The 13,974-nt window shown below is 38.5% G+C and overlaps 1 protein-coding gene across 9 annotated transcripts in view; it reads right to left on the bottom strand.

Annotated features, from left to right (window-relative positions):
- Positions 1-4,732: 4,732 nt before the first annotated feature.
- Positions 4,733-13,974, bottom strand: part of MICAL3 (microtubule associated monooxygenase, calponin and LIM domain containing 3) — a 347,386-nt gene continuing 338,144 nt past the window's right edge. For 8 of the 9 annotated variants that reach the window (XM_074194932.1, XM_074194933.1, XM_074194929.1 and 5 more), the window contains one exon: positions 4,734-13,900. In XM_074194932.1, coding sequence (XP_074051033.1) covers positions 13,716-13,900 — 185 coding nt within the window. In that variant the 3' untranslated portion in view covers positions 4,734-13,715. Of the gene's footprint in view, positions 13,901-13,974 lie in introns of all 9 variants that reach the window. The other variant, XM_074194935.1, reaches the window with a different exon arrangement.

Genomic DNA, 13,974 nt, shown 5'->3' with positions numbered 1-13,974 from the left:
AGAATTTATTATTCCCTGTGGGACTGTCTTCCCTTAGAGAATTTTGTCCACTGGAGCTGATCTCCTTTCTGATTTCTCAAAAATATAGAGTATATATCTATTATTTTATCTATATAATATATATATATAATATATAAAATCTGTTGATTGTATTAAGATTTCTTTTACTTCTCTATCACAAAAGAGCACTAGCCTGGGAATCAGGAGGATGGGAGTTTGAACCCAACCTCTGACACTTAATAGCTGTGTGACTTTGGGCAGGTCACTTAACCCTATTTGCTTCACATACAGGTCCACCTCCAGTTGTCCTGATTTATCATTGGACTCAGATGGCTCTGGAGGAGAAAGTGAGGCTGGTGACTTAGCCCAAGCCCCCCTCACTCACATCCAATTCATGTGCTTCTCATGGTATCACCTCCCTGATGTCATCTTCTTTGAAAATGAAGGACAAACATTACAAATTACAGGAATGAGTGGTTGTGGCTTCTCAAGGTGCTGCTCCTATTTACTTTGATGACCAAATCTTTCTTTTTTTGCACAAAACAAGGTCAGGACAGTATTTCACCTTGATGCTTCCTTCATCTTTTGAAGACTGAAACGATCATTTAATAAGATGGAATATTAACTCTAGAGGCAAGTAAGTGGTAGTGTGGATAAAGCACTGGACTTGAGTCAGAAAAATCTGAATTGAAGTCCCACCTTTCATCAGGTAGTACCCCTTGGGATGTCTACTCTGTTCTACTCTAGTTCTTGGGGATACTGTTTAATTTTCAGCAGCTTTAGCTAGTGGGGGAAATCTAGGGGTACCACTTCTTCAGGGTCAATGTCAGGTCTCCTCTAAAGCTCAGAGATATAATCTCCCAGTTTCTTATAGATTGACCTGGTTGGAGAGCTGGATGACTTCCCTGGTGCAGATTTCTTTTTCCCAGAAGTTCTTAATCCAGGGTCAATGAATTTATTTAATATTTTGATTATTGCATCTCTACATAACTAATTTTCTTTGTAATCCTGTGTATTACACACACATACACACACACACACACACATAAACATGTGATTAAGAACCCCTGAGTAAGCCTGTAGTTGCAGATTCCCTTATGGAATTCTGACCAGAGAAGGAATCTTACTGGGTAGACACAGTTGCCCTCTGGTGCAATTTAGTGGAATTGACTTTCACCTTTGCTTTCTCAGCCTTGAGGAGTAGTAGGCTTCACCTTCCCTCTTCTATCCTAAGAGAGATATTTTTCATTTCCTTTTCATTTCCCCTGAAACCAAGAAAGAGTGGCAAGGGGAACTGCCCAGACTTTGGTTTATGAGTTGCTGGATTTGATACTTTCAGTGTTGTTAAATAAATTATCATTTTTCACATCTTCACAGGGCTTAAGGAAGTGTTTCCCACTTAGGGCATTGCAAAATTTGTGTTTCAGGAAGGCCTTCCTTGCAGTAAATGCTCTCATTTATGGGCTCTGCTCTTTTAGTGGCTAAGTTCAAGGCCATTTTTTAGGTTTTAATCTCTCTGAAACATCTGAAACCCTCTCTTCTTTGTTTCCAAGATATTGCATACTCTAACTTCTGAACTCTGGTTCCCTCTCCAATGGCTCCTTCCCACCCCCACCCCCCCGTCTCTAAATATAGACATTCCCTAATAACCCATTCCTTTTTCTATTTTCTTTTTACAATCTCTTCTTTGACAATCTCATTCACTTTGCATAGCTTTCATATTTTTAGCTCTCACTTATCTTGTAAGTTCCAACCCAACATTTCCGAATGTGTGCAAGACCTCTCCAATCAGATGTCTCATCAGTACCTCAAACAAAATTAGATGCAACTCACCATCAAACCCCAACTCATTTCTCTATTTCTGTTACTGTCATAACTATTCTCTTATTCACCCAGATAATAATTTTTGATTTCTTTCTCTTTTTGGTCCCTCCCTTTTAACTCAATCCAGTTGGTGGACAAATCTGGTAGATTCTACATCTACAACATCTCATACATTCCTTTTCTCCTTTGTTGTTCCACTGTAATAAAATTAATTCAAGACTTCTTTTCATGACTATTGACATAGCCTTTGGTTAGTCTTTTATCCCTCAAATTCATGCTACACATTACTATCAGATTAATTTTCCTAAAATGCAACTCTTACATTGCCTCATTGCTCAAAAATTTTCAGTGACTATCAGGTGCCTAAGAATAGGTTCCAACTTCTTAACTTGACAATGAAGGCCCTCTCCAAATCTAGTCCAATATATTGTTCTCTGCTATATCTCATCATTCCCCAATATATATATTATGTTCCTGGCAAACTCCTTACTGTTCTCTAAAAGTATCTCTCTTTTTTCTATTTTCATGTCTTTGATCATTTATCTTTTTTTAAATTTATTTTTATTAAAGATATTATTTGAGTTTTACAATTTTCCCCCTAATCTTACTTCCCCCCCCCCCCCATGGAAAGCAATCTGTCAGTCTTTACTTTGTTTCTAGATCATTTTATCTTTTCTATTCAGAAAACCATTCCTCTCATTTCTGCCTACCAACATTCTACTAATCATTCAAAGTCCAGCTTGGATATTTCTTTCTTTTCAAAGTTTTTTTCTGATACACTCCCAATTAAATCTTTCTTCCTTCATGAAAATCAAGTATCATCTTACTTTTTATTATGGGTATTTACTTTCATTTCTTATAAACTCTATTAGGCAATAGATTTAGGACAACTCATCTTTGGCTTTCTCATAGGCTTTGAACAATAAGTTACATAAATATTTGTTCAATTGAAAGCTGAATCACTTCTGTGTTTTAACACCTACATTTCTTTCACAGAGCAAGCCAAGTTGGTTTTCTAGTTGTTCTTCACATACCACACTTTATCTCCTGACTATGCTTTCCTTTGCATAATCCATGTTGAAAGACACTTTGTCTTCATCTTTGCCTCTTAGAATTAATTTTCTTAAGAAGTCATTTTGAGAATTACTTCCTACATGAAACTTTCCCTGAGATACCAGATCCTAGTACCTTCATTCTTCTTTCCCCCCATTATTTTGTGTGTGTGTGTGTGTGTGTGTGTGTGTGTGTAAATATTCATTGATCTCTTCCATTCTCTTTAGAATCATAAGGTTGCCCTTCTCAGTTTTTATCACTATATATTGGCTAGGGCAAATAGAGCAATTTTCCTAGCTGTACCTTTCCATGAAAACAAATTTGAAAAAACTAGTGTGAAATACATCTTAACAGCCTCAGAACATAGAAAAGATATTTCACTTTGGCACTAATAATTATGGAAGCCAATCCTACAGCTTACAGAGGTGAATATTCAGGGATATATCTAATAGATGGGCAAGAGAAATGTGCTTGATATTGACTTTTAGAAAAGAACAACATAGTCTTTCTTTCATGAAGGTTATATGTTTGTGAGGTTTGTTCATGAAGGTTATGTGTTTTCTTTGACAGCAATTGGCCTCCAGACCACTCTCATTACTAATTTTGAGGTTTTGGATTATTGTTAGGAAGAAAAGCATTAACATAAGTCATAGATTTCATAATTTATCCACCATATGTTGAGGCTTAAACTGAGCTTGGAGAAGTTTGACCTTTTTTATTTCTACAAGATAACATCCATTCACAAGATTTTTTGAACAAATTTCTCAACTTATTTTTCCATCTTTTTCTTTTCTCTTATACTACTGGAAAAGTGGTGATGGAGCCACATCCTAGAACACGGCTGTCCAAAATATAGCCCTTGGGTGGCATGTGGCCACAGTGCCATTTACTGCAGCCTGCTTGTGGATGATTTGCATGGAATGTGTTTTAGATTTTTTAAATTCCATCACTAATAAATAATCTCGATGTTAATTTAATTTGTGTTTTTGTTTTGCTTTTTTAGTTTTTGCAAGGCACTGGGGTTAAGTGGCTTATGCAAGACCACACAGCTAGGCAATTATTAAGTGTCTGAGGTCAGACTTGAACTCAGGTACTCCTGACTCCAGGGCCTGTGCTCTATCCACTGCGCCACCTAGCTTCCCCTTACTTTTGTGTTTTTAAGCAGTATTACAGATGGAACGTTTCGCACTGAATTTTCAGTTGATCTGTGGGATGCATTCCATCTGTACAACGAAGGCTAGTCAGCATGCACTTACCTTTAAACTGTTGTGTTGTTCCTTTGTTGTTTTGTGTTTACTTTCTTGCTTTGCCTGTAGTACTGATGACGCAAGCTCCCCCTTTCTAAGAAGTTAAAGGTACCATGACTTTTCCTAGCACTTGCTAAACCTAAGGTAAGATTACAAATTAGCTATTATATTAGTGTACTATATTTTTAATTCTGGGTGCGGCCCTTGAATAATTATTTTATTTTAATGCGGCCCTAAGATAACTTAAGGTTGGACAGCCTTGTCCTAGAACATGGAAAAATAAGCCCAGACAAGCTATTTCCATTCCTCAGAGGCTATTTTTAGTTTGAAAAGTTTAGAAGAGGTAAGGGGTAGTAACTGTAGAATTTTTTAAATTATGCCTATTTCTAAGTCTGGGGAATGTTCTGAGGGCACCAAGAAGACTAGTTGCTGGAACATGCAAATATTAATATAATTCTATGACAATAGTAAAGCTGTTGGGGAATTAAACCATTAATATTTTTTGACCCAGTGATTCCACTATTGGAAAAACACCTCAAGGAGTTTAATAATGGAAATAAAAGACTTCTATGTAATAAAATATTTATAGACACATTCTTTAAGGTAGTTAAAAAAATTAAGCAAAACACATGCTCATTAATTGGGGAATGGTTGAACAAGCTATGGCATATGACCATAATATATTACTATTTTTATTGTAATAATTTTTATGAAGAAGTAAGAAATATCTGGGAAACTGTATGAATTCATGAGAGTGAAGTAAATAGAATAAAGAGAACAATATACACATTGACCACAATAAAAAGGAAATGCTAAAATATATCAGATTTCTACAGGAGACACATGCTGCCAGGCATCAACAGTATAGGTTTCTTTGACTAAATTATTTTGCAAAGCTTCATTGCTACAATAGTAGGCTTTCTGGAATAATTGCATTTTTAAAAAAAACATCAAAAAAGCAACAAAAATAACGAGTTAATTAGAGTAGTCTGGTGGGGGTGACATACTATACACTATCTGATCATAATCATCCGTTCTCTTCCATTGTTAAATGCTCCCCTTATCCTGCTTTACTTTCAACAGCTAAGAGGAAGATTTGTATAATTGCTTTCTTAATAACTGGTGATTTTAGAACCTTCTAAACTTTGATCTTTTGGGGGGGAAAGGTTTTAAGAACCATGGAAATAAAGAATTTTGGCAATTCTTGTGTGGAGGGGTATATGTATCAAAAGGTGGAAAAGTCTGAGAACCATGAAACTAGAACCAAGCAATTGCCTTTGCCCCAATCCCAAAACTGTTATTTCTTGCCATCTAGCTTTTCATTGATCTCAATTATGGGAGTTTAATGAATTTGACCATATTATCTTAGGGATCAATTTTCAATCTACAGGAACCTCCTGGTTCACTTTACAATTTTTTTGAGAGGGCTCCTTTTCTGGCTACATTACACACTCCTTCCCTCATCTCTGTCATTTTTCTTTTTTAAACCAAATTAGCTAGTACACTCACTTACTAGTGGGGTCTGACCACCATCACTTGCAATCACTACTATCATGCAACTGAATATTGTCAGGCGACATGTTGGTATGCTTGGATTAAGTGATTGTAATATGTTTAGTGTAATTGCATATATCTATATGGACTGCACATTACAGATTTCTGATCATGATCTAGTCTGCTACTGAAAAACATAGCTACCTTAAGTTGGAGGCCCACGGAAGGCTTGCTTGAGACAAAAATAAGCTTCTACCACGCAGAAGACAAAAATAACAACAGACTTTATTTTAGCTGTTGACCATTTGAAGGGCAGAAACATCTAGAGAGCAAATGTATACCAGAACCAAATTGAAGAAAATGTTTATTTCTACACAGAAGATACTTTTACTGTTATACTCCACACACAAGCTCTAAAGACTTCTAACAGTCTGAATATCAGAATTCCCCTACCCTTGAAGAAGGTGCAAGAGGCAAATCCCTTCATTTAGAGTGTATTTGGTGTATGTTTGCATTATTTAAATTACTACAATGCCATTCTAATAGGGCATTCTTTCCACCTTTTTCATCTAAAGTTTTAAAGGAACCCCCCCCCATAACCAGTTCTCTACTTCTCATGCCACCTAGGAATGGAGAAAACTTTTTTCAGTTGTGATGGAGGAGTCAGATCTCTTCTTGTCCCCCTGGTGTGGAGGGCTTGGTCCACTCCTAACCTAGGTCAGATGATAACTGGGTAGTGTTTCCCTATTCTCATCTCTCTAAGTTTTATATAATCATGAGGTTCTTGAACCAATAGAGATCTAGGTTATGCAGTGTAAGCTGGCAGAATGCTTAATATCAATCTGTGAAGATATTTAAATGGAAAAGGTGAAGGATATTCTCATAGTACACAAGTGTAGATCAGACACCCAGTACTCCACAAAGAACTTAGGACCACTGGGTCTATAGAAATGTGTAAGACACCCACTTTCAGATCATTCCCTAGCTTTAAATAAATACGAAAATACAAAGGGATTTCTTGAAATAGTCTAACCCCCTTATTCTTTGCTCCAGAAACCTTATCCTGTGTTCCAAAGTGAGGCTGGTGAAGAGTAATGTTTTTAAAAAGTGTGTGAATAATTATTTCTTCAGGCAAGAAGCCTTTTACAACATGGAAATGAAGGCTGTTAAAAGTTTCTCCTTATCTTTGTGAAGGACACTCCTAGGGCAGGACTAATATTGGTTGAAAATAGCAGTGAACTTCCCCAAGTTTCAGCAGGGTAGAGTCTGGTTTTCTAGGTGCTAGGTGCTCTCCTATTTGTCAAGGCACTATCATAGGTGTGCTCATCTCTATTGACCACCCAGAGTAACAGTTACTAGAAAGTCCCACATTCCTTGGTGGTCCTGAGGCTTTGCCATCTTGGCTCCTGCTTGGTAGGATACAACCTTGGTGATATCGTAGAGGGCAATAATCACCCTCTTCAACATTTCCCTTGATAGCCTCATCAGAACACCAAGTGGAGAGAACATACATTTCTGTGGAATGGAGCTCACAGCATTCGAGGTTGAAATACGAGAATGCTGACTGGCTTTAGCACATTTTAAGGATGAGTGGAAGGCAGAAGAGTAGAGGGCACTTAACATTGCCTTCATTATTGCTTATCTAGCAGCCAACATCTAATAAGCAGGAAGAAAAATAATAAGAGTCAAATGAGGACACTTAAAATATAACCTGATTGATCTCAGATAAGACAGAATTACTTGGCAGCAGGAATATATTCTCTTGTGAAGCCCTGTTGAGTTTCCTTAAGGGTACACTTTAGACCAATCTCTACAGGAAGTTATGAATTCAAACAACAGGAATGTCCACTGAAAGTAAAACTATGTGGCCCCAACCACCTTAGGATATCAAACCACTTTATAAATTATGACTCCCCACAACATTCCTGTGAGGTAGGTACCATTATCCCCATTTTATTGCCAGGGGGACTGAGGCATAGAGAGGTGATGACTTGCCCAATATCACATCCCAAGTTGGTGCAGAAGTAGGAATGGAACTCAGAAATGTTAATTTCTTCATGACCTCAATCTATTTCTTGTAGTTATTAAATTGTGGAGACTTGTCTTTTTGTCTCTCCCTCTTTCACCCACGCTTTCATTTTTGGTAAAATCATATGAAGAGCTACCCTCTACAAGGTGAGCATTACTTACAAAGGGAATACTGCCTGGAATTTGAGGCCAATATCTTAATTATTTTGGGGAAATCTATTAGTCTGGCTGACTTATTTAGCAGTTACTAAAACTTGGTCTTAAAACATCCTAATGAGGAGGGCTAAGAGATTCCCTATGGAAGCTTGGCAGAGCCAGACAACTCACTTTAGGGCATATTAATTTATTCTCAGATATTGGAAGGCTCTTTATAGTTGGCTATTGTGAAGGGGAAAGTGGGGGAGGGGGCTCTTGCTTGGATCCTGAATTCTATAAATGTTAAGAATGGCAGTAGGACTGAAGAAAAAAGGTCATATAAGAATAGTCTTCTGCTCTATCAACTAGCAACAAGTGGCTGTCTAATAGCTGGCAGCAGTTGCAATAGAGAATGGATGAAAAGTTTCCTTTTGAAGTCTCATCTGCAGGTTAATCTCATGGTGAGGGAACTGGGCTTTCCTCATTAAATGTGTCAAAAGGACACATCCCTAGGGCCAGAAACAAAGTCTTGGAATTTATTGGGGTCACATGAAAACATACTGAGTGGCTATCATCAGGCAGTTTACCTATCTGGTGCTACCAACAAAATGTGGTCTCTAGTGTTCAATGCTGGTGGTAAGATGAGGATCAGGTCTGAGAAGGAGAACTATTTTCAATCTAACATTTTTTTTAAAAAGTTTATTGTCTGAGCCCAGATTTGAACTCGGGTACTCCTGACTCCAGGGCCGGTGCTTTATCCACTATGCCACCCAGCCACCCCCCCCCCCAATCTAACATTTTACCCTACTCCACCTGTCCATTCCCATGAGCTAGCACTGAAGGGGCTCTATATTCATTGTTTTGGATAACTTTGACAGAGGAGATGGAGTGGGTTCAGAATGTTTAAGAGGACTCAATTTGCCCCAAAGAAAAGACTATTAAGGCTAGTAAAATAGAATAAAAAGGAAAAGATATTTCTTTCTATTTCCCTTCCTGCCCAGTTAAACTTCAACTAATCCATTTTAAGTAGGTATGTCCAGTAGGGCCTGGGAGGTGAAGTCAAGTTTAGTACTACTCCATGGTGCCTGTTCTTCTTCCTCAACCCATGGATGCTAGTTATTAGATGGGATTCACACTGGGTCCTCCTTCTTATCTGGTTATTGCAGTGTCTCTACAGAGAATGCCTCTATTCCCTATATGACAGTCCTAGATTTAATGACTTCCAGAGTCATAACAATTAGATAATACAAATTTTAAGCAGAGAAGGGGTGGTTTCATCTTGGAAATATTAAAAAAAAACCCAAGTTGCGTAACAAAATCTCACTGATTTTAGTTCAAATACATTTGTTTTCTTTTCTAAGACCTTCACATCATCCTTATCCTATGGCTCCTCTGCCATTTCTGGGACAGCTGGCAGATTCTCTTCCTCTTGAGGCAAAGATCTAGATAACTAGTTTCTCTAGCTTCCAGAATACGCTCATGAAGATGACCTCTAATTCACTGTCTCTAGGCTTGCCTCCATTGGTTATACATGACCACATCTTATTCACCAACTGAAAAATAAGTTTTTGTGTGTATTTTTGCTGATCATGGAATCAACCATGTTTTGAAGAAGCAAGTTGAATTTGGAGAGGAATCTTGAAGATGAAGAGAATGAGGAAGACAACATCTTATTTTGTGCCAGGAAAATTATTGAAAAAAGACCCAAGAAAGTCTAGTAGAAAAGAATGAATTTGGAATTTTTTTTCCATTTCTCTCTATTTGGACTGACTTCCAATCATGGAAGGAATTTGGCCCATTCTAGAGGCCTTTCAGTTCCTATCAGTTGAATATGTTTTGATACTATGGGGTAGCAGCTCATTTGCTTAGTTGTGCTAAAGATGGTGGACCAATGTCTAGAGCTTGGCTCATTTCTCTTGAATATGTTTCTTGGATTGGGAATCTAAACGGAGGGTGGTTGAAGCTCTGGGAGGAGATCCAGGACAAAATGGATTATTTAATTTCATGGAGAATCTCTGTTTATGAATAGATTGTGTTATACGACCTACTTTACTACAGCACTGTTCACTTTTGGCCAGGATGAACTTTATCAAATACTGCCTTGTTTGAGAGTTCAAGAGATAAGAAGGGAGTTTCACAGATGGACTAAAGGAACAAATCCAATAAAAGTTACATTCTTTACAAAATAAGTATTTTCCAATGTATGTGAATACATACATGAATATATATATATAATATATATAGTAAAATATGTGAATGTGGGCTTTTCTCAGACAATTGACTGCTTGCTTGAATAAGGTGAAAGAAATTCAGAGTGGTTAACTATAGTCACTAAAATACCTAAAAAATACACCATTATTTCTTTCTAAAACTTTTATTGTGCATAAAATGGACCATTTTTCTTGGTCAAGCAGGTCCAATGTTTTCCCTCTTCTACTCTCCCCCCCTTCTCACCCTTCACTTCTGCTTGATGGGAGTAGATGATTGTTCCATTGGTGCTGGTTAGAATCAGTCTAGGAGAAAGTACCAAGGCTAGATTCCACAAACTGATGGCACTGTCACAGAGTGATGGCACCATTATCACAAACCACGAGCTGTACCTAGCCATACTGTTAAAAGATTTGTAAGACTCCAAAGCAAGAGATTTCCCTTCAAACAGTGGGGGTATCCTGTTACCCCCAAGCTGCTAAGTGGTTGGTCATGTCTTTTTGTGCTTGTGTTCACTAAAAGCAAATCTAGAATTTCTACAGAACCAGGGACCCTGTTTTCCAGGAACTAAGATCTCAGAAATAAAGTTAACTGGAGGATATGACATTTCCAGAGCTGGGAAATTTTTCATGCTACTCATGTTGCCAGTGTACTAAGAAAATTTGCTAAATAGTGGTTAACAAAAATGGGAGCTAAAAAAAAAAATCTACTTTGATAACCTGAAAAGGATGAGGCTGGACTCAAAAGGAGCTCAAGCTCCTTCATAAGGAGTAACTAAGATTTCAAATAAAGGCAGGAAATATAAAACAGAATTTTTGCAGGTAACTGATACATTTCCTGCCACTGACCACTTTGAAGTCATAATACTGTTGACTGGAAGAACTAGGGAATATTTTGTAGGCTTATAGCTTTTTAAAAAATATTTTTGCAAATTCAACTCAATGAAGCATTTATTAAGTCTCTCCTATATGCATAGTATGTTTTAACACACTACTTTCCCTTGACCGAAAATGCAGCAGACTGTGATTTAAAGGATACAGTAGTGTGACTATTCACATTCTTGGCAGCAGCAGAAGCAGGAAAGAGATAAAAGTAACACTACTGGAAGCCTATCATCACCACCGTTACATCTGTTTAAGTAATTTAGGATTTAATCCTGAATTGATCCTTCACTCCTGACTGATGGGGTGGTGATGGTGAGATTGGTGAGAAGGCCACATAGTTATAGTGCTCAAACACTATGGGGAGGAGAGTCCCCATTCCATGGAAAGCTGGGGGACTCAAAGGCAGAGTCTTTCTTTTTGAGAAAAAATGGAGACAATTAGAAATATGGGAGATAGGGATAAAAGTAAGAACTTGTGATAGTATCTAGCAGCTTATCAATGCAGGGGTTTCCATAGAAAAAGATGGCAGCCTTTAGTCACAAAGAATTAAGGGACAAAATTTTTGTTCCTTTATTGTTAAAAGGCTCATAGTTTTAGAGCTGGAAGGGACCTCAGAGGCTATCTAGTCAATCCCCCTCATGTTACAGATGAGGAAACCGAGGTCCAAGGAGGATGTTGTGATTGAGGCACAGAATGATTCCTCACAGAACTTTCCAGGTCAGATCTGATTTTTGCTTTATCCACATTACTTCTGAGAGGTGCCAAAGCCTTAGTTCTCTATGGACATCATTCAGCCTAATCAAGAGTTGGATGGAGAACATCTGGTCTGGCAAAAATGACATCTTCCCTGAGTTCACGATATTCCTGGTGACAACAATTAGACTCTTAGGTTAGTCTGAGCTAGTGGACCTGGGAACTTTGAGAAGCTAGCTTCTGGGCGAACTCCAGTAAACTGCAGTGAGCTTGGTTCAAGCTGCTGAGGCATGCTACAAATCAATTCTACGATTCTAAGGCTTGCTTCTCTATCTTTCTGGAGAAGAGGTAAGCAAATGTAGTTCATCTTTTTGCCTGAAGTCTGCCCAAACCTACCAGTATAGTAGTATTGCCTTCCCCAGTGCATTTCTTTTAAGATGGGTTTGATCTGAGGAATCCTCCTTAGTGAGGTTCCTGCCCACTGGATTAAGATGCATCTATGTCAATTGGCCTAATTAATAAAGAAAGTTAAGTTCACTAACCTTCTCTAAGTGTATTTTTGGTAGGAGAAACCCCTGGATGTCAGTTATGTGAAGAGCCGCTTATTGAGAGCTGGGTTCTCACAACAGAAGAGAAACCAAGAGTAGGGTGGGGATAGGGGATAGAAAGTTGTTATCATAATCTTGGCTTTATCTTGAATATTAATGGAAATATATTCTCTGACACATGACTATTTGCAAAGCTCAGAGGGAAAGGGGAAGTTGGGTCCTGGAGATGTGCTGTTCTCTAAGTCAGAGGAGGCATGGGGCCAAAATTAATTCTCAGTCAGAATAGAACACATAGGGGGGCCAGAACAAGCCATCAGATAAAACAAGAAAAAAAAAACTAGGTCACAACAGGGTCATGTTCTGTTCCCTGAAGCCAACAGGAATAACAGGCTAGAAATATCATGAAGGACAAGAATAAATAGACGCATGTAACCAAGTCAATTGATGACTGGATGACGAATGATGTAAAAACAGATGTCTGGCACTCCCTCATTTGAGCACTGGATGATTTGTGTTTCATGTAAAGATATAAAAAGCAAACTCGCTTCTTTTCAAGTATTAAAAAAAATAAGTTAATTGACAAAAAAAAAAAGGGTTCAAAGTAACCAAGGGTCCTGTCAGGTCTTTGCTTCATTATCATTGTGCAAACAAAGAGAAAAAATTAAGGAAAACATAATCTCCTTTCCCAACTAAAAGTAGTGAGCAGTGTCAATAACTTTCTGTCCTGAGGCATCCCTCAACTGGGTTCTGAAACCTGGGGCCTTGACCCCACCCCACTGTCTCTCAGAGTCAGTATTTTCCAGTGTCAAAATAGTTGCAATTCAAAACAAAGGTGAAAGGGAGCACTCCCCAAGTCTGTGGTCCTTGCCACAGGGAAGCGCTTGAGCCATGGGATGATTGGGTCACACACTCTAAATGAACTTTCTTTAAATCTTGTAGTGTAGAGTTGTTCCCTTTGCACCCTCTTCAGGTGTTGAGCCAACTCCAAAGAACTCCCCTAGAGAGAGATCTTGGTTAGTCGCCATCCCTGACCTCTGTGAAAGATGGCTAGATCCTAGGCTGATGATGTCACTCTTTTGGATATTCTCATTCTTAGGGTGCAGTGTGTTTTTTAGGTTTCTTTCATAGAGTCATAAGAAGAATAGGCAAAACTGTCGCTCCCTTAGGCTGCTTAGATTCCCCTGCAACAGGAAGTTAACTCCAAAGAAGCAGTGGTGCCAACAAAAAAGGAATCTCTTCACCTTCCTTCTCTAATTGAACCAGTTAGTAGAGGAAATGGCAACAGGATCAACCAAGTCCATCTGGGAGGATAAAGGGTTTTTTCATGGTAAGTGTCAATCACTGTGTTCTTCCTTCTCCCTGTGCATATATCTCAGGTGGGCCCCCTGAGCCAGCTTCTCCAAGAACTCATTCAGGCCAGATGCAGCTAATCAACTTCACTGGAGTGAGGCTCAATTCCACAGTTGAAGAGGCACATGGGATACTTGAAAGTTTGCTCTCAGAAAATGCTAGACCTTCTAGATCTCTCAAGCTAGGGGTTTCTGGAGAGCCTGGGCCAAGCCACATGGATGAAAGACCAACCAGTGGGAATGTGCTGATACTCAGGACCAGTTCATGTTGAAGCCTTTGGACAGCATGACAGCCTCCAAATCCTTGTCTTCTTCTTTTTCTCGAAGCCTCTGCTCCTCTAGCAAGGCCACCAGAGAGTCTCTCTGCTCCACCACTTCTAACATTTCATTCAGAATCTTCTTCTCTTCCAATAACTCTTCATCTGTCTTTAAGTGATCTGCAGAGGAAGTCAAAGGCTTTAGATAAATATAGGACTTGGACAAGAATCAACAAACCTTCCAACAACCAAGT

The sequence above is a fragment of the Macrotis lagotis genome, chromosome 7, assembly GCF_037893015.1.
Source record: "Macrotis lagotis isolate mMagLag1 chromosome 7, bilby.v1.9.chrom.fasta, whole genome shotgun sequence".
Lineage (NCBI taxonomy): Eukaryota > Metazoa > Chordata > Mammalia > Peramelemorphia > Peramelidae > Macrotis > Macrotis lagotis.
The sequence above is the reverse complement of the archived record's forward strand: the minus strand, read 5'-3'. Positions and strand labels throughout refer to the sequence as shown.